At 45.2% G+C, this 22,443-nt stretch overlaps 1 protein-coding gene across 15 annotated transcripts in view; it reads right to left on the bottom strand.

Moving 5' to 3' along the window:
• PLEKHG4B (pleckstrin homology and RhoGEF domain containing G4B) overlaps positions 1-22,443 on the bottom strand; it is an 80,022-nt gene that overhangs the window by 40,818 nt on the left and 16,761 nt on the right. For 14 of the 15 annotated variants that reach the window (XR_013445453.1, XM_036078427.2, XM_036078428.2 and 11 more), the window contains exons 2-3: positions 17,035-17,232; positions 253-1,426 (exon numbers count right to left, since the gene is read on the bottom strand). Coding sequence is in view for 14 of the 15 variants with exons in the window: in XM_036078427.2 (XP_035934320.2) it covers positions 253-1,426; positions 17,035-17,232 (1,372 nt within the window). In the remaining variant the exon portion in view is untranslated. Of the gene's footprint in view, positions 1-252; positions 1,427-4,150; positions 4,245-17,034; positions 17,233-22,443 lie in introns of all 15 variants that reach the window. The other variant, XM_078066514.1, reaches the window with a different exon arrangement.

Raw genomic sequence — 22,443 nt, 5'->3', positions numbered from 1 at the left:
ACTGGCCCCAGAACCAATGGGATAAATGTCTGAAGTCACCGTCTGCGGTATTTGCTGTGGCAGTCACAGAACGGAGTACGTGTGACCGTTATCTTCAACAGTCGATAGGGATGTGGACACAGGCTTCTCCTGGGTCGCCTGACCAGAGGAAAGACACAGCGTGGCAAGGAAGAAGGGAGGAGGGGAAGGAGTGGGGGAGGGGCACGGGGACAGGGTTGGGGAGCAGCAGGAAGGGTCGGGGCGGGACATTACCTGGACTCTCCGCTGTGGTGGAGGGGGGGCAGCCGGAGGCTGCACTTCTGGTCCCCTCAGCTTGTCCTCCTAAGAGGCCTCCCAGACTGGTGCTGACTGAGTGGTGGGAGGCCTGCCGGGTGTCACCTTGCCAGCTCCTGAGGGACCTGTCCCAGGACCGAGACCTCCGGGGAAGAGCGCTCCTTGTGGCTCCCGGACGTTTTTCCTGACTTGGGATCTCTACGGAGCCTACCCAGGGGCTGGGCCTTTCCTTCTGGGTTGGGCTGGCTGCTGCCCTGGCCGCCGTGGTCTGGGAGCTGCAGGCCTCGTCCCCAAGAGACTCTTCGGAACTGGAGCCCAGGGGCATGGGGTTCCGCAGGGCCTCCATGTAGGACTTCCTGAACCAACGTCTGGCCTCCATGCTGGCCGAGTCCCTGGGCAACTGCCTTCTGGAGCTTGGACTGCCCATGTCCTCACAGACAGTGAGGGCCTGGGGGCTGTCCCTTTTGTCTATGGCATCCAGGCTCCCTCTTGGTCCTTCCCGTGGGCCCAGCTCTGAGGGCCCAACCCCTACAAGGCCTCCGTCGGAGCTCCCAAATGGGCTCCTAGGGCCTTCCCACCCAGCTCTTCCTGGGGAAGGTTGGTGGCTAGGCTGGTCACTGCCAGGATGCCTATGGCAGTGGGGCAGGGTTGGGGTGTTGCTGGAAGGGGTGGTCTCCTGGGGATGGGTGTTGGCCACGGCTGGTGCTGGGGCCAGAGCTTTGGAGGTGCTTCTGGGGGGTGGCTGCTCAGGCCCAGGACAGCTGCAGTGGGGCAGGACAGTTCTGAATGTCGGTACAAAGACGGGGTCTGTGACACTGCTCCATGGGGTGCGGAAGACCGCAGAGCCTGAGGTCAGCAAGCAGTTTTGTAAGGGGACGCTGTTCCGCTCCCCGTTCAGCCATTCCAGGAACTCTCCCGTGAAGACGCAGCTGTACATGGCCTCAGGGACAGTGACTTCTTCTGAGCCTCGTCCACTCTGGGAGAGGCATTTTAAAACCAATCTGGCTGACTGCTTCCCCACCGATGTGACCTGCAGGTAGAAGTCCCCAGGCCTGAGCCTGACTCCACGGAGGGACGCCAACTGCACCACCACCTTCTCATCGATGCACAGTGGCCAACCTTCATGGAAGAAGATGAGGCCTGTGTACCTGGCCTGGGACGAGAGAAGGAGGGAAGGAGATGAGACCTCTGTGGTAGTTCCTCATGGGAGGCCTGGGGGAGGTGGGCAACAGGACAGGAGGGAGGAATCCATGGAAGGAGCTGTCCAGGCAGTCCCACCACAGGCAGCCTGGGGGCTCTGGGGAGAGTCTCTCCTAGGAACTGTCCCCACCTGGGGAAGGGGCTGGGCCTTCACACTCTCTCCACACCAGCCCTTAGTCTAAGCTCCACGGCACTTCTGGTTTTCCCAGGCGCCCACAGGCAGCCCCCCAAGAGGAGGGCTACTTCTGGAATTGCAGGGTCAGGGGGCACCATGAGAGGATGGTGGGATCTGTCTGGACGCTAACAATATCGGCTACAGGCTCCCACCCAATGCAATGGGGTCCTTCTACTAATGTGAAGGGGCCCATTAAGTCTGCAACTCAGCTGTAGATTATGTGGGGGAGTTGTGAAACACATCTTTGAAAAGAACCTGCTGTAGAAAAGGTTGAGTGCAGGACGGCTAAGACACAGGCAAACACAAGCAGCGGCTGGCATGGGTATGAGAATGTCCAGCAGTTTGAGGAACAAGAGGTGGGACCCCCGACATGTCAGAAGTGGCAGTTGCAGATCCTAACATGGGACCACGTTCTACCGTACCAGTTCAGTTACCATATACCTTGCTTCTCCCCACTCTAGTACTGACTTATTGCACAAACATTCTTATAGTGATAGAGGAAATGAAAAAGAACCTCATTCTGATACATCTCAAGAGCTGTGACTTTTCTTTCCCTTATCCATGCAAGATAGACTGCTCTAACCCACAGTAACAATGTAGACACAACTTGGGTGTTCAGCCAGCATTTCCCCAGGTTCCTCTCTCATACTTGCTGTCCTGGTGGCGACTTGCCTCTCCTCTGTGGTCAGAGATCTATCGTGCTTCTATCTCTTTCTATTATAAATAGTAGATGCAAGCAATGTTTCACTTTCTTTTGTTACCATTTCTTTTTCCTTTACATTATTGTTTTAGGAAACATTCCTGGGATTAGGGTTAAGGATAAAAGATCGTGAACGTCTTCCATGATTCTTGGCAAAATGACAAATCTGCCATCAAAAGACACACTGTCAACAGCGATGAGTCACTGTGACAGTTTTGCCAGGATTCAGTGGCATGAGGCTTTACACTGAGGAATCTTATTCTAAATTTATATATATATATATATATATATATATATATATATATATATATATATACTGTGGAACACTTGTTTTAATTTGCACCTATGTGTTCATGAAGCCAACCCCTTTTTCGATATTTGTTTCTTTTCTGTAGAATTTCTGTATTTTTGTTCCTTTTATGAACTGTGGCCTTGTTTTTGCCTTCTTAGTGCTGTGAGGTTTTTAAAAAATTGAACAAGACAATAATTTTTGCCCTCACCATTAGCAAATGTTTGTCTGTGTTATGGATCTACTAGCTGCTTATGTTTGTCCCAGTTTACTTGCTTTTTAGTTATGTTCCTTTCCTCTCTTAAATTTCAAACAAGTTGAATTTCTTGACTTTTTTGTGATATCTTTTCTCTCCTTAAAACTTAGAGTTTAAAATCTTACTGTAGGTTGTCTTTTGCGTTTATTTTATATTAGTTTTCCTCAGAGTTGAGGTCTAGAAAATACTTAATGTTTTCATACATCTGGATTTGGAAATTGTACCTTAAATACACTGGTACGTTCCTAAGAGCCAAGGCCTCATTAATGGGGTTCCCACCATGCGCTCGCCCTGGGCCACAGGAAGGGGGCACCGTCCAGCCTCCCAGGAGCCCGCGGCCTGGGTTGGGGGTAGGGTCTGGCACAAATGAAGCTAGTATTTACTGGGCACCTGCGGCCATGCTTAATTAAAAATTAAGATTTTCAGATTGGAAAAATAATACCTGTGCATTGCAAAACCTGGAGGATTCAGAAAGAAAGAAAATAATAATCCCAACACCAACCCCCAGAAGTCAGCATTGTTAACATTTATGTGTGTTTCATTTCATTATTTTTCCAGTGTATTTCTAATGGTTGAGATCCCAACACAAAAATACAACAGCATTTTCTGTGCTATGAGAAACTCTTCACACAGACCATTGTTAGAAACGCACCCCCCAATTTTGCTCTAATTAAAATACCAACCCCATCATTGGGCCTGGAGCCCCACCTGGGTGTCAGATGCTTTTGCAGAATCTGAGGCCACGGAAGTTGAAGGGTGTGGCCACGTGGGGCCCCGTGAAGCCCCATGGGGGCGCTCAGGTGTGGCCAGTGTCCTTGCTGCGTGGTCAGCGCCCGCCCCACACTGGACATAAAGATCCAGGAATCGTCCAGCCCTGTGGTCAGCAGCAGTGAGAATCCCAAGGGCCACCAGGGAGAGAAGTTCAACCTGAGCTGTGGCCTAAAGGTGTGCAGGGGGGTCAGCAGTGTGAGCCCCAGGAATGAACTTCATGACAGAAAGTTCTGGAAGCAGAGGGTCCGAGGCCAATGGTCAATGGGAGGGGCCACCTTCCTGGGGGTCTGTGCAGACTCAGGGTGGAGAGTGTGGGAGGACTGTGTAGCTCTCACACCTCAGCTCTGGCACTCCCCATCCTGGCCTGAAAACCGCTCTATCACCCAGATCCCAAAGGGCACGGTTGGGATCTGACTTTAACCAACACTTACTGGGTGCCAACAACATGCTCAGCACTTTGCATGCATCATGGCATTGAACCCTTACCCCACAAGATGATCTGCTGGTGGGACTCACAGGCCGCAGGTAACAAGATGCCTGGTGACTCTTGGCTAAGCGATGGAGAGGATGAATTCTCCCCCTGCAAAATGTGAAGGAGACAAGCCCCATGGTCTGAGCAGAGGCTCAGTGACACCTCTGAGAACCGGGTGCTCTCTAATTCAGAGCCCTTCATGTGTATGTGTTTCATCCTGATGCTGGTCATCCCATGGGCATGGGGATGGCTGCCCCAGCCTAATGATCACATCTTTATACACAGTGTCCCAAGCTGGGAAAAGTGGCTTCATGTGTCTTTCCTTTCCGAGGGGAACATGTTCTTATGAACATTTCACCCCCAGAAGACTTCTATCTCTCATTGGCAATAAGGGAGTGAGTGATCGCCCCTGGTTACAAGGCATGCTGGGAAAGTGGATGTCTCCAAGGGTCGGGAGTGACCGTACGCTACAGTTAAGTGTCTGCTGCAGGTGGGTACTATTGCTACCCTCCTCTACAGATGAACAAAATCAAGGATGAGAGCGATGGCTGGTGTAGGTCTTTATAGAGTTTGCAGTGGCAGAGCAGGGACCCCACGTCTTTCCTCCTGCAGAGCCTGTGGTCTTAACCCCTGTCCGGTACCACCTGGCAGGGACACCCAGACAGCCATACTGCAGGCTGACGAGTGGAGAGCGCCAAGTGCTGTGGGGACACAGAGGACAGAGATTCTGCTCAGGCATCGTCAGGGGGAGTGAGCTGGAGAGGAGAGCAGTGGTTATCCTGGCCTTTGAAAGGTAGTAGGACTTCAGCCAGGTGCAAGGGAAATGGAACGGGGAGGGTGAGCCCCAGGATGAATGAACATAGATGATGGGACAGTTTATGGATTAATCAAGGCTCTCTGGGTTGTAAGATGAATTTGTCTTGGGTCACTGGGAAGCCTGGAGGAGAGGAGCTTCAGACCTAGCCCAAGTAGGGGGCTCAAATGTGTCACTGGCGCCCTGTTTCTCTCCCTTGTTCCACTTGGCTTCACTATGCAGACAGGCTGGGTTAAGGTGAAAATCCTCCTGATACATAAAGCAAGTAGAAAGAGGATTTCTTGTCTGCGACATCTTTATACAAGCCCAGGTAAGACTCTAATTGGGTGTCTCAGTCCATTGAAGCTGCTGTAACAAAAATACCATAGATTGGGTAGCTTATAAACAGAAATTTCTTTCTCACTCTCTGGGGGCCTGGGGAGCCCAGGATCAAGGTGTTGGCAGGTGTGTTGTCTGGTCAGGGCCAGCTTCCTGGTTCAAAGATGACCAGCTTTTTGTGGTGTCCTCACATATGGCAGAAGGAGCAAGGGTGCCCTCTGAGACTTCCTTTATAAAGGCATGAATGGGATTGACTGAATCACTTCCCAAAGGTCCCACTTCTTAATACCATCACATTGGAAGTGAAGTTTCAATATACAAATTTTGTGGGGGACACAAACATTCAGTCTATAGCAGTAGATCATGTGCCCATCCCTGAAGGTGGTGTCTGACAGTGGGATAGAACACAGAGAGCCACAGTCTTGCCAGGATGGTGGAGCAGCATGGCAGGATGGTGGAGAGGTACCTACTGAATGATAAGGCAGAGGTGCAGGGCACACAATATATATCACTAGTACATGTACGATCTGTAATTGGTGCCTTCCACTTCTGTACTTTAGTTTCCTCATCTGAAAAATGGGACTAATATGATCATCCCTACTCATACATAAGGTCTGGGGCAGATTCCACATAAGAAGCATTTCCCTAATGATTGGTGAAGTTGAGCATCTTTTCATTTGCTTATTGGCCATTTGTATATCTGTTAGGAAGGTCATGGAAAAGACACAACCACCAGTTGACTTGTAAGCTGGACCCGGGCTCTTGGAAGCTCCTCACCTACTTCCCCTGTCCTTGGATGTGGGTTCCGCTTGCCTTTCCCACTACCAGAGGCTGCTTCAAGGACATAGACTTGAAACAGGGACATGGTGTTGAGAACACCTGCATGGTATATGTGACTGAACCTGGTTGAGGCCTCCATATAAACTTATATGATTTAGTGGGCAGAGGTGGGTTCTATCCATCTTGCTGCTTTGTATGTAAGTTCCTTTTGTTTATTAAAACCACCACCCGCCAATCTGGAGCAGCCGCCTCTTTCTTCAGTCTCTTCCTGCCCTCTGAGTACAAGGGCCAGTTTCAGATTACACCTGGAAAGCTCCCAAGAGTGCTGTGGACCAACAATATCTCCTTTGGAGAAATATCCATTCAGATCCTTTGTCCATTTCTAACTTGGGTTTGTTGTTGTTGTTATTGTTGAATTTTTGGAGTTCTTCATTTTTCTGGGTATTAATCCCTTATCAGATATGTTATTTGCAAATATTTTCTCCTATTCTGAGGGTTGCTTTTTTACTCTGTTGATAGTGCCCTTTAAGAACAAAGTTTTAAATTCTGATGAAATCCAATTTATCTCTTGTTATTTTTGTTGCCTGTGCTTTGGGTGTCATTTCCAATAAATCACTGCCAAATCCAATGTCATGAAGATCTTCCCCTATGTTTTCTTCTAAGAGTTTTATAGTTTTAGCTCTTGCTCATAGGTCTTTCATCCATTTCGACTTAATTTTTGTGTATGGTGTGAGGTAAGGCCCAACCTCATTCTTTCGCATGTGGATGTCCAGTTTTCCCACCACCATTTGTTGAAATGATGATCCTTACCTGGTTAATGGTCTTGGCACCCTTGTCACACATCATTTGACCCTATATATGAGGGTTTATTTCTGGGCTCTCTACTCTGTCCCACTGGTCTATATGTTTGTCTTACGGCAGTGCCACATTGTTTTGATTACTGTAGTTTTGTAATGAGTTTTGAAATCAGGAAATGTGAGTTTCCTGATTTCAAAACTTTGTTCTTCAAGATTCTTTTGGCTACTTGGACTCTCTTGAGATTCCACAGGAATGTAAGCATAGAGTTTTCTATTTCTGCAAAAAAACATTGCTGTGATTTTGAGAGAGATTGCACTGAATCTACAGATCACTTTGGGTAGTACCGCCATCTTAACAGTATTAAATCTTCCAGTCCATGAACACAGGTGTCTTTCCATGTCTTAGCCCTTCTTTTCTTTCTTTCAGCAACATTTTGTAGTTTTCTGTAATCAAGTCTTTCACCTCTTTGTTTAAATTTATTCCTAGATATCTTATTCCTTTGGAAGGTACTGTAAATTTATTTTATTTTATTTTTTTAAAAGAGTTTATGTATTTATGAGAGGAAGAGCACAAGCACGGAGGTAGAGGGAACAAGCAGACTGCGCTAAGGGTGGAGCCCAACCTCACGACCTTGAGCTGAAACCAAGAGTCAGAGGCTTAAACGACTGAGTCACCCAGGCACACTTTTATTTTTAAAAGATTTTATTTATTTATTTATTTATTTATTTATTTATTTACTTACTTACTTAGAGAGGGCATGCGCATGAACAGGGGGAGGGGCAGAGGGAGAGGGAGAGAGAGAATCTTCAGCGGACTCCGTGCTGAGCATGGAGCTGATGCAGGGCTTGATCTCACAACCCTGAAATCATTACCTGAGCTGAAATCAAGAGTCAGACACTTAACTGACTGAGCCACCCAGGCATCCCTGCAAGGAGTAATTCTTTATCTCATTTCAACATCTTCCCTAAATGGTGTGCTCAGAACATTTACAGTGTTTCAAGGAAGAAGTGACAGAACTCAAGGTTTTTTTTTTTATTCAAGAGGAAGTTGGTGGGCTTCACTGTTTATGAGCTGCAGTTCAGCTGCTAAAAACAAGTTCAGGGCCCTTCTTTATAATGGGCTTTCACACAGCAGTCCAAGAACCTGAATTTCTCAAGATCAGCAGCAGGTTTTCAACCATAAAAATGTATCACAGCAGTTATTATAATACTCCAAAAAGTTTAGCTTCACTCTCCTACTTAAAACAAAACAGAACTTTTATGGTCCTTTGGAAAAGTCAGAGGGAGAACTTGTGGATTGAACGTGAGAAGTGAGGCTGAGCCTCCTGGGTCCTTGATGACTCCACATCCCATTGTTCCATGGAGACCATCCACTGTCCACTTGTCCTGGGCAAGGGGACAGGCAGCCTTCCTGGGCCTGACTGGGAACAGAGGGATGAGCTTCCCTCTCTGTGTGTCCATGGAACCCTGTCCTCACTGTCTGCTCACTGTCAGGGTCCTGCACCCCCTGGTCCCGTGGCTGACCCCAGGTGGTCCACCCAGCAACCTACCACCAGGCACAACTGAACAGTGAATGTGCAGTGGTCAGGCCACTAGAGGGTCTTCAGCATGCCCTCAGGCCTAGCTCTGTACACAGTCTGGCTGCCACATGAACCCCCATGCACCCAGGCCTTGTTAATGTCTGTGTGTCTCAGCTGGGGCTGAGCATCACACCTCAGGGACCTCAGCATGAAGTTAAAGTTGCCATAGGCTAAATCATCAGTTTTCTTTTCTCTCTGGCTTTTCAAGGTTTCATTTCCGATTTTAGTAAATAGGGGATATTTCTAAAGTTAAGAAAGTAGAAAATGCAGAACCAGTCCTTTTCCATACCCACAAGCCTACCACAGCCCAAGCACCCCAACATCGCTGCATGTCCTCTTGTGATGGTTTAAAAGTGCATGTTAAAAAACTGGTATGAGACAAATTTACACCACTTATTGGCCTAATATTATCTCATAATAATTTCCTCCTCTATTTTTAAAAAAATTTCTTTAAAAATAATTTTAATTTGTGTATAATAATCCATCATATTTATATATCAGTTTAACCACTCCCCTAATATTTATTTCCATTTTTTACTATTATAAGTATTATTGTAATACATACTATTGGAATAAATCTGGTCCTGTATTTTATTTTAATTAATTTTTTTATAAGTAGGCTTGGCACCCAACATGGGGCTTGAACTCATGACCCTGAGATCAAGAGCCCCATGCTCTACCCACTGAGCCAGCTGGGTGTCCCTGGTCCTGTATTTTAAGTCATTGGCTGTAGGTTAAGATGTCTGATTCAAACTGTGCATGACAATATAAAGAGTCTCCATCCATATTAAACCACTGCTTTCCAGAGAGGTCATTCCAATTTCCACAAATATGAGAAGAGTATCAGCCTGTTTACCTTACTGAATTCTCCCTGCTCTGAATATTAATCTTCATAATCTTCTGCTCATTAGTAAACAAAAGCTTGTGTCTTGTCATCTACTTTGTGCCTCTCTGGCCACCGAAAGCCCAGCCTTCCCGGCCCTTCCATGGACAGCAGCGCCTCTTCCATATATTACCTCTTCAAGGCTCTGCCAGCTTTTATATTGGACTTAGTATTTGACTTATTTCTATGAGTTCTCTGCAAACATGACATAAGAAACAGCTTTTATTTGGCTTTTAATTTTGCTTCTGATGCTTCTGAAGCACAGATTTTCTAGATGTTTTTGCCACCAATCTATCAACTTCCTTTTTGTGATGGCTCTCATTGCTTGAGCCTGAGAAGTCAGTCCCCTCCCATCTCTCTGTGTTCGACCCTAACTCACAGACAAAAGTCTATGCTGGTGTTTTCCTGAGTGGCCTGCAGAGTGCTGGGTGGCTGCTCACCACGTTACTGAGACCCGCCCCCTCTCCCCTCGATTTCCCATGCTGACTACACTGTTCTAAATTCTCTCCGGCTCTGGGTGATCAGGACTGGTCTGTTAAAGCAAGTCATCACTATGAAAGTATGGTTGTACACACTAAAACATTTTATTTTTGCTTTAAATATAAAAATGCTCATTCCTTTACCATCACCCTGGTGCAGAAGGGACCCCCTTCTATTTTGTTACTTAAAAACAATGTAAGAACCTATAGTAGTATAATTCAATTTACTCCCTTCCACATTTTGTGCTTGTGTTGTCATATTTTTTAAAATTTATTTCAATTCCAGTTAGTTAACATATAGTGTAATATTTGTCTCAGGTGTACAATTTAGTACATATGACACCCAGTGCTCATCACCAGTGCCCTCCTTAATCCCCATCGCCTAGTTCACCCATCCTTCCACCCGTCTCCCTTCTGGTAGCCATCAGTGTATTCTCTATAGCTAAGAATCTGTTTCTTGGTCTCTTTTTTTTTCCTTTGCTCATCTGTTTTGTTTCTTAAATTACACATATGAGTAAGATCATATGGTATTTGTCTTTCTCTGACTTATTCTGCTTAGCTTTCTCCTAAGGTCAGGAACAAGACAGGGATGTCCAGTCTCACCACTTTTATTCAACACAGTACTGGAGGTCCTAGCCACAGCAGTCAGACAACAAAAAGTAATAAAAGGCATCCAAACCCATGAGGTAGAAGTAAAACTTCCACTCTGTCCAGACGACATGACACTATATATAGGAAACCTTAGAAACCCCACCAAAAAATGACTAGAACTGATAAATGAATTCAGTAAGGTTGCAGGATACGAAATCAAAGCACAGAAATCTGTTGCCTTTATAAGTACTAACAATGAAGCAGCAGAAAGTTAAGAAAACAATCCCATTTACAACTGCACCAAAAATAATAAAAATATCTAGGGATGAACTTAACCTAAGAGGTGAAAGACCTATACCCTGAAAACTATAAAACATTGATGAAAGAAACTGAAGAGGACACAAAGAAATGGAAAGATATTCCATGCTCATGGTCTGGAAGAATACTGTAAAACGTCCACACTCCCCAAAGCAACCTACACATTCAATGGAATCCCTGTCAAAATACCAGAAGCATTTTTCACAGAGCTGGAACAACCCACCCTAAAATTTGTATGGAACCAGAAAAGACCCTGAATAGCCAAAGCAACCTTGAAAAAGAAAAACAAAACTGCAGGTAATATAATTCCAGACTTCAAGTTGTATAACAAAGCTATAATAATCGAAACAGTATGGTATTGGCACAAAAATGGACACATAGATCAATGGAACAAAATAGAAAACGGGACCACTGTCTTTTACCATACACAAAAATAAACTCAAAATGGATTAAGGACCTAAATGTGAGACTAGCCCTGAGGTTTCTTATGTTCGATTTCTTCTCATCTGAGCACCAGTTGTCCCTCTCTTGTTAGGTTTTCTTCCATCTGCGCTCCCTGCCGTCTCAGTAACCGGCCCCAGGTGTTCTTGCTCACTTAGGAAGTCATTGTTTCTCCATAATTTAGTTCTCTTAGATCTTTGTGTATCCACAGCTGTTGGATGGCTTTAAAAGAAAGTAGAATTGTTTTCATTTATGTAGGGTTTTCTGGTTGTTTTAGCAGGAGTAAAAGTCTCACACACTTCTACACCCTACCTAGAAACAGGGCTCACCTGTTCATTAGTCAATTTCCTTTGTTATTCTCTGACCCTTCCTCTATTTAGGAGTACACGTACAACTTTCCAAATGTAAGGGTGTTGTTGTTATTATTGATTTGTAGTTTTATTGCACTGCACTCTTCAGATATTAATTCTTTGTATTTATTGCCACCTTATGACTAATGGTCAATTCTGGTTAATTTCAGCAAATGTACAAGTACACTAAAGAAGAGTGTATGTTCTCTAATATTCTCTAGGTGTATACACTCTTGAAGTAAATATATATCCTCTAATTGTAAAGTTTGACCAGAATTTTATCAAATTTTGGAAACTGTTCCATGTGTACTTGGGAAGGATGTGTATTCTAAGATTACTATGCATGCCCATGGGTGGAAGAGAGAAATCAGGTCTTCAGACATATACTCTAAGCAACATGTGGTCTGCTTATCTGTTTGCTTTGGAGAGAGGTGAGATCTCCCATTATGACTATGTTTACCCCTTGTAATTCCCTCAGTGTGTGCTCCAAGCCTTTCAGGCTATGTTATTTGGTGTTTACAGATTGTTTTGTACTCCTGGTTGTTACCAGCATTATTACTCAATGATCCACTTCAGCCTCCATGATGCATTTTGCCTTTTACTATGTTTAGTTTGTTATGAATAAAGCTACACCAGTTATCTCTGGTTAGAATTTTGCTGGGCTACCATTTCATAACTTTGCTTTCATCCTGTTATTGTATATGTTCCCATGCCTTTGCTTTGTTCCCTCCTTTTCTGGCTTCCATCTGATTTTATTTTCTTTATTGTAATCCCTGCCCCTGCTTCCTCCCCATCATGCAAACCTTCTATTTCTATATCTTTCTGATTACTTTTAACTTCCCCAGACATTTTTTGAGCCAAACTGTGATGAAAGGAAGTCACAGATAAGCTGATGAGTGACTCTAAGCATTTCTTGTATCTACAAAGAAATGGAAGAATGGTGGTTGTTGGAATCTTAGGTTAACATGACAACTTATCTTAAAATTGATATGATTAGTAATGCTCTTCAAGCCACATACTTTGATAATAGCAGGTAAATAAATAAAAACTGCCTTGATTTATATTAACTAAGGTATGTTTATATTCATAGTTGTTGAGATAAGTTCATTTTCTCCTATGTCATACAGATGATCAAATTTTATTTTCTTTATTAAAAAGTAAAAAGCAATATAAATGTGCAAATAGTAAGGATATCCCTAAATTTCATTTTGTGCTTATTAAATTATGTACTTGTGAATATGCATTGATATTAAACAATAGAATTATTCATATGGCATTTTTAGAAAATAAGCAATTTTTTAAGTGGGAAGGGGGATGACTTATGATTAAAATGAAAGGAAAAAGAAACTTAACAGAAGAAAGAAGGCAAAACATTAGGTCAAAATAGCTTTTTAAAACACACCTTTGAAAGGGGACAGGCATTTTTGTTCCCTGTGCTGTAGTTTATCTCTGTTTCCTATCAATCAACACCCTTTAACTGTGCAAAAGGTACATAATCACAAAGGAAAACATCCTCTGTGTAGACTACTTCACACAAAGAATCAAATCTAGGACACCCTTGGTCATTTCTCTACCATGGTCATTCTAGCTAAAGACATTCAAAGAGGGCGCCTGGGTGGCTCAGTCGGTTAAGCAACTGCCTCCGGCTCAGGTCATGAGATCAGGGTCCTGGGATCGAGCCCCGCGTCAGGCTCCCTGCTCAGTGGGAAGCCTGCTTCTCCCTCTCCCTCTGCAGCTCCCCCTGCTTGTGCTCTCTTGCTCGCTCTCTCTGTCAAATAAATAAATAAAATCTTAAAAAAAAATAAAAGACACTCAAAGAATTTAATAAATCAAAGTCGTCCAGTGGTAGTTTTTTTTAAAGCCCTACTTCAATATCAATGGAGTAATAAAAGGGACTGATTAATAAAGATCTTACCTTTTTTTTGAAATTAAATACTACTTACTTTATTTAGGGAAGCTCTTTTATCTGAATTGTACAAAGACCATACAAAATCTATGAGAAGTTCTCATACTCAGCGGCTTAACATTGTTTGTACTCTTACCATTGCTGCATATGAGGTAAAGGAAATGATTTTTTTTGAAAGCCAAGGAGGTAACTCTACATACATAAAAGCAAATAATTTTTCAAATAAGATTAATTAATAAACTGCACTCCTTTTAAAGTTGCACATATTATAATGGGGCAAATGCTGCTGTTTTACATTGCAGCTGTTACTCCAGAGCTCTGTAATAGATGAACGTTGTTTCAACTCTAGCACTCAACAGAAGGCCTCCTTAAGACTCAGTATCTGAGGAAACCCATGTTGCCGGTACCCACTGAGGCTCCTCCTGGGCCTTCTCAACTGTAGACAGTTGGGCACATGCGTCTTGCAAGTGTCATTCACAATCACATGATCAAAAAACTAGCCAAACTGTGTCTCCATTTTTTTGAGCTCTTGTAGATCTTCGTCCTTGAACTTCAGGTCCACAAAGTAGCCTATAATGATCCTGGCATTTTTCTAAGACTGCTTCCTACTACTCATGTTAGACGGCTTTATAAATATGACATAGGGCTTCAGTTTGTGGGTTTGAGCTACTTGAATACCCTGAGGCTCTAAGTCCATGACACAGATCTTTCCTTCATTAAGGACTGTTTGAACAGCATCCACCATACTCGAGCATCCTGTGATATTCATGAGGATTTCAAATATTTCCTTTGACACACAGTGATACTCATGTCCATTGCATTCCATAACTCTTTTTGGAAAAAGTAGTATGTAGCACAGAACTTTGGAAATGGTTAGGATTAAGTTCCATAAATTGTCTTCTCAGTTCATTTACTCCAACGCAGAAGGCCTCACGAGCACTATGAAGCAATGCTTGTCTGAAGGGTGCCGCGGGTACCTGACCACCTGCTCGTAGGGGGTGCCCAGGCAGCTACTGGCACTGCACACCCTGGCGCACAGCTCGAGATCTTACTTTGTAAGATCGAGGCATGAATCGTTGCAGCAGCTCACTGCAGTATCCCTACAACTTGGCTGTCATTAGTTTCAAGATTGCCTCGAAAATAACCTACAAGAAAGATACCCCAAGACCTTGTTCCTCCAAATTGATCTATGGCTTTAAAGCAATCTTAATCAAAACTCCTAGGATGCTTTGTATAAATAAACTGATTCTCAATTTTATATAGATATGCAAAGAAATTAGAATAACAGTTGGAGGCCTTACACCAGCTGATTTCAGGACACTCACTATAAAGGTTCAGTAATCAAAACCATGGTACTTGAGGAAAGAGAGACTTATAGATCAATGGAACAGAACAGAGTCTAGGAACAGAGTCACACTTGTACTGACAATTTTCCACTAAGTTGCCTGGGTGGGTCAATGGAGGAAAGACGGCCTTTTCAACACATGGTGCTAGAGCAGGTGGACAGACATATGGGAAGACAAACAAATTTGATGCTTACCTCACACCATATACAAAAATTAACTCAAAATGGATCTTAGGCCTAAAAGTAAAGTCCTTAGGACACAGAAAACAAAATAAAAAAAAATAGAGAACTTCATCAAAATTAAACACTTTGACTCTTCCTAAAACAGTATTAAGGAAATGAAAAGGTAACCCACAGATTGGGAGAAAATGTTTGCAAACCATATAGAGGATAAAGACCTTGTATCCAGGGCGCCTGGGTGGCTCAGTTGGTTAAGCGACTGCCTTCGGCTCAGGTCATGATCCTGGAGTCCCAGGATCGAGTCCCGCATCGGGCTCCCTGCTCAGCAGGGAGTCTGCTTCTCCCTCTCCCGCTCCCCCCTCTTGTGCTCTCTCTCTCTCAAATAAATAAATAAAATCTTTAAAAAAAAAAAAAAAGACCTTGTATCCAAAATACATAAAGAATTCTTAGAACTCAACAAGAAGACATTGCAGAAATCTGTCAGTGAGTGCCCTCCTTAAATTTTATGCCGTGTGCCTTACTTGCTTTACCCCAGTCCTGGCCCTTACAGACAAAAATCTGCTTTTGTAACCTTATATATTTGGAATTATGTGATTGGATATTTAAAAAAATAAATCGAAAAAAATGAATGAAATGAATGGAAAAAAAAAAAGAAAATGTCAATCAACAAAACCAAAAGACAACCAACAGAATGGGAGAAGATATTTGCAAATGACATATCAGATAAAGGGCTAGTATCCAAAATCTCTAAAGAACTTATCAAACTCAACACCCAAAGAACAAATGCATTTTTTAAGAATGGATAAAAGAGGGGTGCCTGGGTGGCTTAGTCGTTAAGCGTCTGCCTTCGGCTCAGGTCATGATCCCAGGGTCCTGGGATCGAGCCCCGCATCGGGCTCCCTGCTCAGCAGGAAGCATGCTTCTCCCCCCTCTCCCTCTCCCCCTACTTGTGTTCCCTCTCTCGCTGTGTCTCTCTCTGTCAAATAAATAAATAAAATCTTTCTAAAAAAAAAGAATGGATAAAAGATTAGAATTGACACATCACAAGGAGGGTATATAAAAGGCAAATGAGTCCAGGCAAAGATACCTCACATCTGTAGTTATTACGGAGGTGCAAACTAACACCACAACTTTACATGTGACACCACTGCACAGGTAATAGAATGGCTAGAATTAAAAAGGTTGACAATAGCAGGTTTTGGTGAGGATGCTAAGCAACTGGAGCTCTCCAAAGCTGCTGATGGGAGTGCACGATGGTGCAGCCACTTGGAAAAGAGTTTGGAAGTGGCCCAGCAATCACACTTCTAGCTATTCTAGCTATTTACCCAAGAAAACAAACCCATACAGATTCTTGTATGCAAATGTTTATAGCAGTTTTATACATAATATTCTAAAACTAGAAGCAACCCAAATGTCTATCAATCCATGAATAAGTAAACAAATTGTGGTATATTCCATACAATGGAATACCACTCAGGAAAAAGAAATCCCCAGAAACAAACTAAGCACCTAAGAAATTTATTAGGCTGGGTTTAAAGACTCTGGTGAAAGTTCACTGGGGGAACCAGAATGGATACCTGTGGACAGAGTGGGCTGTACCCCTGGGAGGCCTGAGAAGCCTGTTTTGGGAACACAGAGCCTTATTTCACTCATCATTTGGGATTAGGGAAAAAAGGAGCCAGAAGGCAGAGGAAAAGAGCTGAGGCAGTACCCTTATGGACCCCCAAACTGGAGTGGACTAGGAAGAGCTCTCCATTTATGTGATTAAACTCAATGAAAAATGGCTGGGGCTAATCTCACAGCTTCCTTTCAGAAAGAAAACAACAAATCCTCACTTGAATTATTTCTGCTTTAATTACTGGTTTAATTTCAGGTTCTCCTTTGCCTCCATCACTGGTGTATTTCCCTGGATCTAGAATTCCATGTGCTCAGCTTAAATATTTTCCAGGTACCAAGTAACACTTTGCCTGTCTCTTCCCTATAGTCAAGGGCAGGAAGGTGTCACCTGCAGGGGAGGGTCTCACAGGTTTCCTTCTGCAGGGAAAATCATCACACAGGCTCTGTCCCCGCTGAGGAGGGTCCCACACAGGTTTGGCTCCTCAGGGCAGGTACTCACACAGGCTTCCTGCTGCAGGTGCTGTAGGGCCCTCTTGGCTGGGATGAGGAAGTCAGTGAGGCAGCGCAGCCCATCCCCACCATGGAGTCTCTCCGCCACACTGAACAGCTGCCAGAGCACCGTGGCTGCCGTGGCCTCAAAAGGTGGGTAGAGGGCAGACAGTGTGTTCTGGATATAGGTGTCAAGGGATTCCAGATCCTGAAATGCAAAGAGAGGATCAGGTAATTTAAAACATCAGTTAAGATAGGTGCAGGGGCGCCTGGGTGGCCCAGTCGGTTAAGCGGCTGCCTTCGGCTCAGGTCATGATCCCAGGGTCCTGGGATTGAGCCCCACGTCAGGGACCCCGCTCAGTGGGAAGCCTGCTTCTCCCTCTCCCACTCCCCCTGCTTGTGTTCCTGCTCTCGCTGTGTCTCTCTCTGTCAAATAAGTAAGTATAATCTTTAAAAAAAAAAAAAAAAAAAAAAGGTGCAGAGGACACTTTTCACAGGCTGGCTATGTAAGAGTCCACTTTTTGGGCTCTGTCTTATATGTGGGTATCTGAGTTGTCCTTGTGGAATAGGAAGGTACGGCAAATCCTCAGCATGGTGGGGGATTCCTCTTGCAGCAATCTCCTGGTCCTTCACATTGTCACACAGCAGAAGCATACTGAGGAAGCTTCCATGACTACATTAAGTAGATCTGACCCCCATGCCTGTAAGGGGAACCCTAAATAACACTTTGTAAGTGAGGTGGTTGCTGCTGTCACATGAGGCACAATCAAGTTCCACCCCATCAAATTCTGAAATGTGCACCTGAAATGCTGTATTTTAGGATTATCCATGGAGCATGTGGAATTTCTTATGGCGCCTTCCCCTTCTCTGGTTCCCCCTTCCCTGGCAATCCTGGGTCTGCAGGGAATGGGGGAGGCCCTTGTGTCAAGGACAGAGCTGGTCCACATGGAACCTAATACTCAGAAAACTTCACCCACAGCAAATACATTTTAATTGTATTGATAATTTTTTAAAAATTTAAACAAAAACCATTAGGGCATCCTTTATCAAAACCACAGAATTGTACCCATTTGGTCATTCTGAAAACATTATCCTTGGTACCTGATTTGCTCTTTATGTTTTCATGCAACAAAAGTTTATGTAGAGACAGAATGCTTTTAGTTTAAAAGATATTTAATGCTATTTTTAGATGTAACATTTCCTGAGGAAATACCACAGGGTTCATTTGTTTGGGAAAAAAATGCAAGGCTACAATAACAGTTAAAAGTCAAAGAGGTTAAAATTGTGAAATCGATTTTTAAAGGGACAACGGTTACATCTGAGACTCCTCTGAACAGCTCATGATACAGATAATTTCCTAAAGAAATTGAAAAGAAGACAGTGAATCCCCTGGGCCTGAAGCAGATAAGGACGCAGGCCATCTGTCCTGACGGAGGGGCCAGGCTGCACAGCAACCGGGAGGTGCGTGCTGCAGTGAGTTCATCTGTGGAAGCTCCCACCGCTGTGTCAGTGTGGCGAGGCTTTGGTCAGATGCCCTCTGGAGCTCCCATGCCCACAAGGGCTTCCCCATGTCTGTCTGCTCCCCTCCCTCCATATGCCTGGGTCTCCACACCAGACAGGGCCACTCACTCATTAGAAATTATCTAAATACTGATTTTGTTTAGAAAATGCCAAGGTGGTCTGATGTCTAAACACAAATCACACCCGAGCCACCAGTGAACATCCAGCCTATGAGAAGAATGGTGTTCTCAAGCCAGGGGAAGAATCATGCTCCAAATAGGATGCTCCTCAAAGAGATCTGAAGCAAACACTTACTTGTGATACAAGAAACTGGCAAAAGTGGAAGGACATGTCTTTAATGACCTATTTCAGAGGAAGTGAAATGCAAACTGTGGATCCTCCCCGGGAGAGATGTCCTCCTGCTGTGCAGATACCCAAATCCAGACAGACTCCTCCTCCAGACCCACAGGTGGGTCCTGATTCTCATGTCCAGCTGTGGTCAGCAGCCTCCCAGTGGGTCTCCTGGCCTCCACCTCACCCGTTCATCTTCTGAAAACTGCCCAATGTGAGGAAGAGACAGGCAATACTTGCTGAGATCTCTGGGATTTCATAGCTTCCCTGGCCCTTCTCTGCCCTTTGATTCCAATTGTGACTGAGTGAGGCTCCATCACTTGGCCTGAAGGGCACCCCTCCGCCCAGATCCCGGTCCAGGCAAGAGCTGCCCAAGGGAAGCTGTCTGCGTGCCCAGATGCCACTTCCCAGGTCAAGTAAGTTGGGGAAGCCTTGGGCGAGCCAGAGGGAACATATTCTCTAGCCTCTTCTATGGAAATGTGCCCTAAGTAACTGTCTGCACAGCCCCTTCCTGGCTGTCACCTGCTTCTCTGGGTACTTCATGACCAGGAACAGCAGAGCATGATGCTGCACCCAGGGCCACTGCCTCACAAGCTCCCCAATCATTTTGCAGATGGTGCCCGTTCTTGCTCTTGGGAAGAGAGGGTCTGACGAATAAGCAGACTGCAGGACCAGGGGTGGGCACAGCCTGAGCAGCCATCCCAGGCTCAGCACGGCGGCATCTGCATGGTACAGGTCAACCATTCCCACTTGTACACAACTCTAAGAATTCAGTTTTTTCAAGAGACGCAAACTACAAGAGGGGGAGGCAGATATACACAACCCTGAGAGCAGAGAGGCAGAATTACCACATTACAACAAAATCAAGTTACCTGAATATATTCAATTTAGCTTAAAAAAACAGGTAAGAATATAATGTATCTTAGAAAGATTTCCATAAGAAATGCTTAAAAAGAGAATTATCTTGGTATCTTAAAGGGTAAAATTCAATCACCTTGAATGTTTACTCTGTATAACATTTTCTTTCCTGATGTTTCCTGGGATGAATGTGTATGTGTTACAGCTTGTGTGTGTGAAGGAAAAGGTGTGTGCAGAGCTGGGTGTGTGTGAGGGAAAGTATGCATGTGAGGGAAAGTGTGTGTGTGAGGGAAAGTGTGTGTGTGAGGGAAAGCATGCATGTGAGGGAAAGTGTGTGTGTGAGGGAAAGTGTGTGTGTGAGGGAAACCATGCATGTGAGGGAAAGTGTGTGTGTGAGGGAAAGTGTGTGTGTGAGGGAAACCATGCATGTGAGGGAAAGTTTGCGTGTGACGGAAAGTGTATGTGAGGGAAAGCGCATGTGAAAGTGTGTTTGAGGGAAAGTGTGTGAGGGAAAGTGCGTGTGAGAAACTGTGTCTAAGGGAAAGTGAGGGAAAGTGCATATGAGGGAAAGTGTGCATGTGATGGAAAGTGTGAGAGAGAAAGTGTGTTCAAGAGAGAAAGTGTGTGAGGGAAAGTGTGCATGTGTGAGAAAGTATATGTGAGGGAAAGTGTGTGTGAGAGAAAAAGTGTGTGTGAGGGAAAGTGTATGTGAGAAGAGAGTGTGTGTGTGCCAGAGAAAGTGTGTGTGTGAGGGAAAGTGTCTGTGTGAAGAAAAGTGTGTATGTGAGGGAAAATGTGTGTTGAATCCCACTGTGTGAAAGCATCTGAAGTTGTGTGCTAGAGGGTAGATTGGTGGTGAGCCAAGAGAAATATTAGGGGCAAATCCTTAAAACAGTTCCTTGGCCTTTGGTTGCCCAGGAAGAGAAGGGAGTAGCCGCAAGGTCAGGGAGAATGTCTGTGTGGGCACCTCTGGCCCATTCAGCCTGGGCCTGCTCTCTATAAGGTGTGACTCACCCATTCACCAAATCTGGCACACCATCAGGATGAGCAGAAGTAGGAGGGAAGAGAGCAGACGAAGGCAGATGTCATCACTTTGTTGATGGTTAAGGACTGATCTCTTCTCCTTATGTAATTCAGGTTTCCTGATTCAACCAAAGGCACACACACACGGATTTGGGCTGACTTCCAAACCGGGACCTTCACCCATCTACTTGATCCTGAATCTTACCGTGGCTTAGAATGCAGTTCTCTGCAGATGTACGTTAGTGGATTGGTGAAATAGTACTCGTACAAAGCACTTAATTACCATTTTGCTGAACTGTGAATCAGTGTGTCACTATTTGGCCAATTGCAAGACTGCCTTTGCGTTTTAACAATGGAAAATTTTTACGTCTGGGGAAACATTTTAGGGCTCTACTCTTCAATGAAGGATTTATTTTCCCAACTAACTTTAGGTAAAACTTTATTGAAAGAAGGGTGATTTTTGAAGTCTAGACCCTTGTCTCTCACAATGCCTGTACCCTCCATGAGTAAGCATGTTCCTCCTGGCACCTAGACCGCAGGAGATGACCCAGCCTCAGTGTAGGGGCCCTCCCTGCAGCCCTCCAGGCCTCACACATTGCTGGAGATGAGAAGACAGAGGCTAGGGGTCCACAGGCCCTTCTATGCCCATCCTGTGGTGGGACGGTCTCAGGGACACCGGAAAGACACCTGAATGCTTGGTTCTCAAACACGCATCAGCTAGAGACAGCCTGCTTCTTCCTCCCAGGGGACAGGTAACATGCTAAATGTCAAAGCAAAGGTAATTTCTTCTCGTTTCAAAGACAGGGCTGAGCTAAAGGAGAAGAGCAGCTGATGAACAGGACAAGGAAACAGCAGGCTGGAGGGACTGGGCTGAGGCTGGCCTGGCAAAGACTGACCATCAGTGCTCAGTGTCATCAAGTACAACACCCCTAAGGATGATGGAAGGCAGAGCCACAGAGCTGCTGGAGCAGCTGCTAGCAGGGTGGGTGGGCCTGGGTGTCAGCACCCTTTCACCCACCCAGAAGGTCTGCAGGGGCTTACTGCATGGACCACCCCTGTCTCCTAGGGAAGAGCACCCCAAGATGAGAGACTGCTAGATAGCTAGATCCCCGAGTGGGCAGTGCACAAACTGGGCTCCGAGACCTTCACCCCACCTTCCTTGCACAGCTGTCAGCTGCTGGCTGACCCCTGCATGTCCCAACAGGGAGAGAAGGTGCTGGAACATCCAAGGCTTCAGCACAGCCACGCCAGAGACGGCTTCCCTACAACTACTCCCAGTGATCAAAAGGAGCCCACTACCCAGTCTCGTGGGTGATCCCGCTACATTTGGGCCCCTGCACCCTGGGGAGGGTGGGGCATGTGTGGGAGGACAAGACTGCAGAGTACTTGGAGTGAGGTCTCAGTTGGGGTAGAAGACTGAGCAGCTGTGGTAAGGAGCACCGTCCTCTCTGCCCGCCATTGGCCAGGCTGGGGGCTCCTCTGGCACCCAGTCACACCATCTCATTCTGAAAACTGACAGGGCACTGACACTGGAACAAAGAGAACAAGGGCTGCAGGCATCCTCCGGGAGGCAAGGCTGGGGTGGGTGGATGGGGTGGGGGCTGTGGTCACCAAGACCCCTAATCTGGTCTGGGAGCTCATCTCATCCTGCAGCCCCATGACCAGCTCCCAGTGATACTTCAGATGC

This window comes from Halichoerus grypus, chromosome 2 (assembly GCF_964656455.1).
Source record: "Halichoerus grypus chromosome 2, mHalGry1.hap1.1, whole genome shotgun sequence".
NCBI lineage: Eukaryota > Metazoa > Chordata > Mammalia > Carnivora > Phocidae > Halichoerus > Halichoerus grypus.
This window is presented reverse-complemented; position numbering and strand designations above follow the sequence as displayed.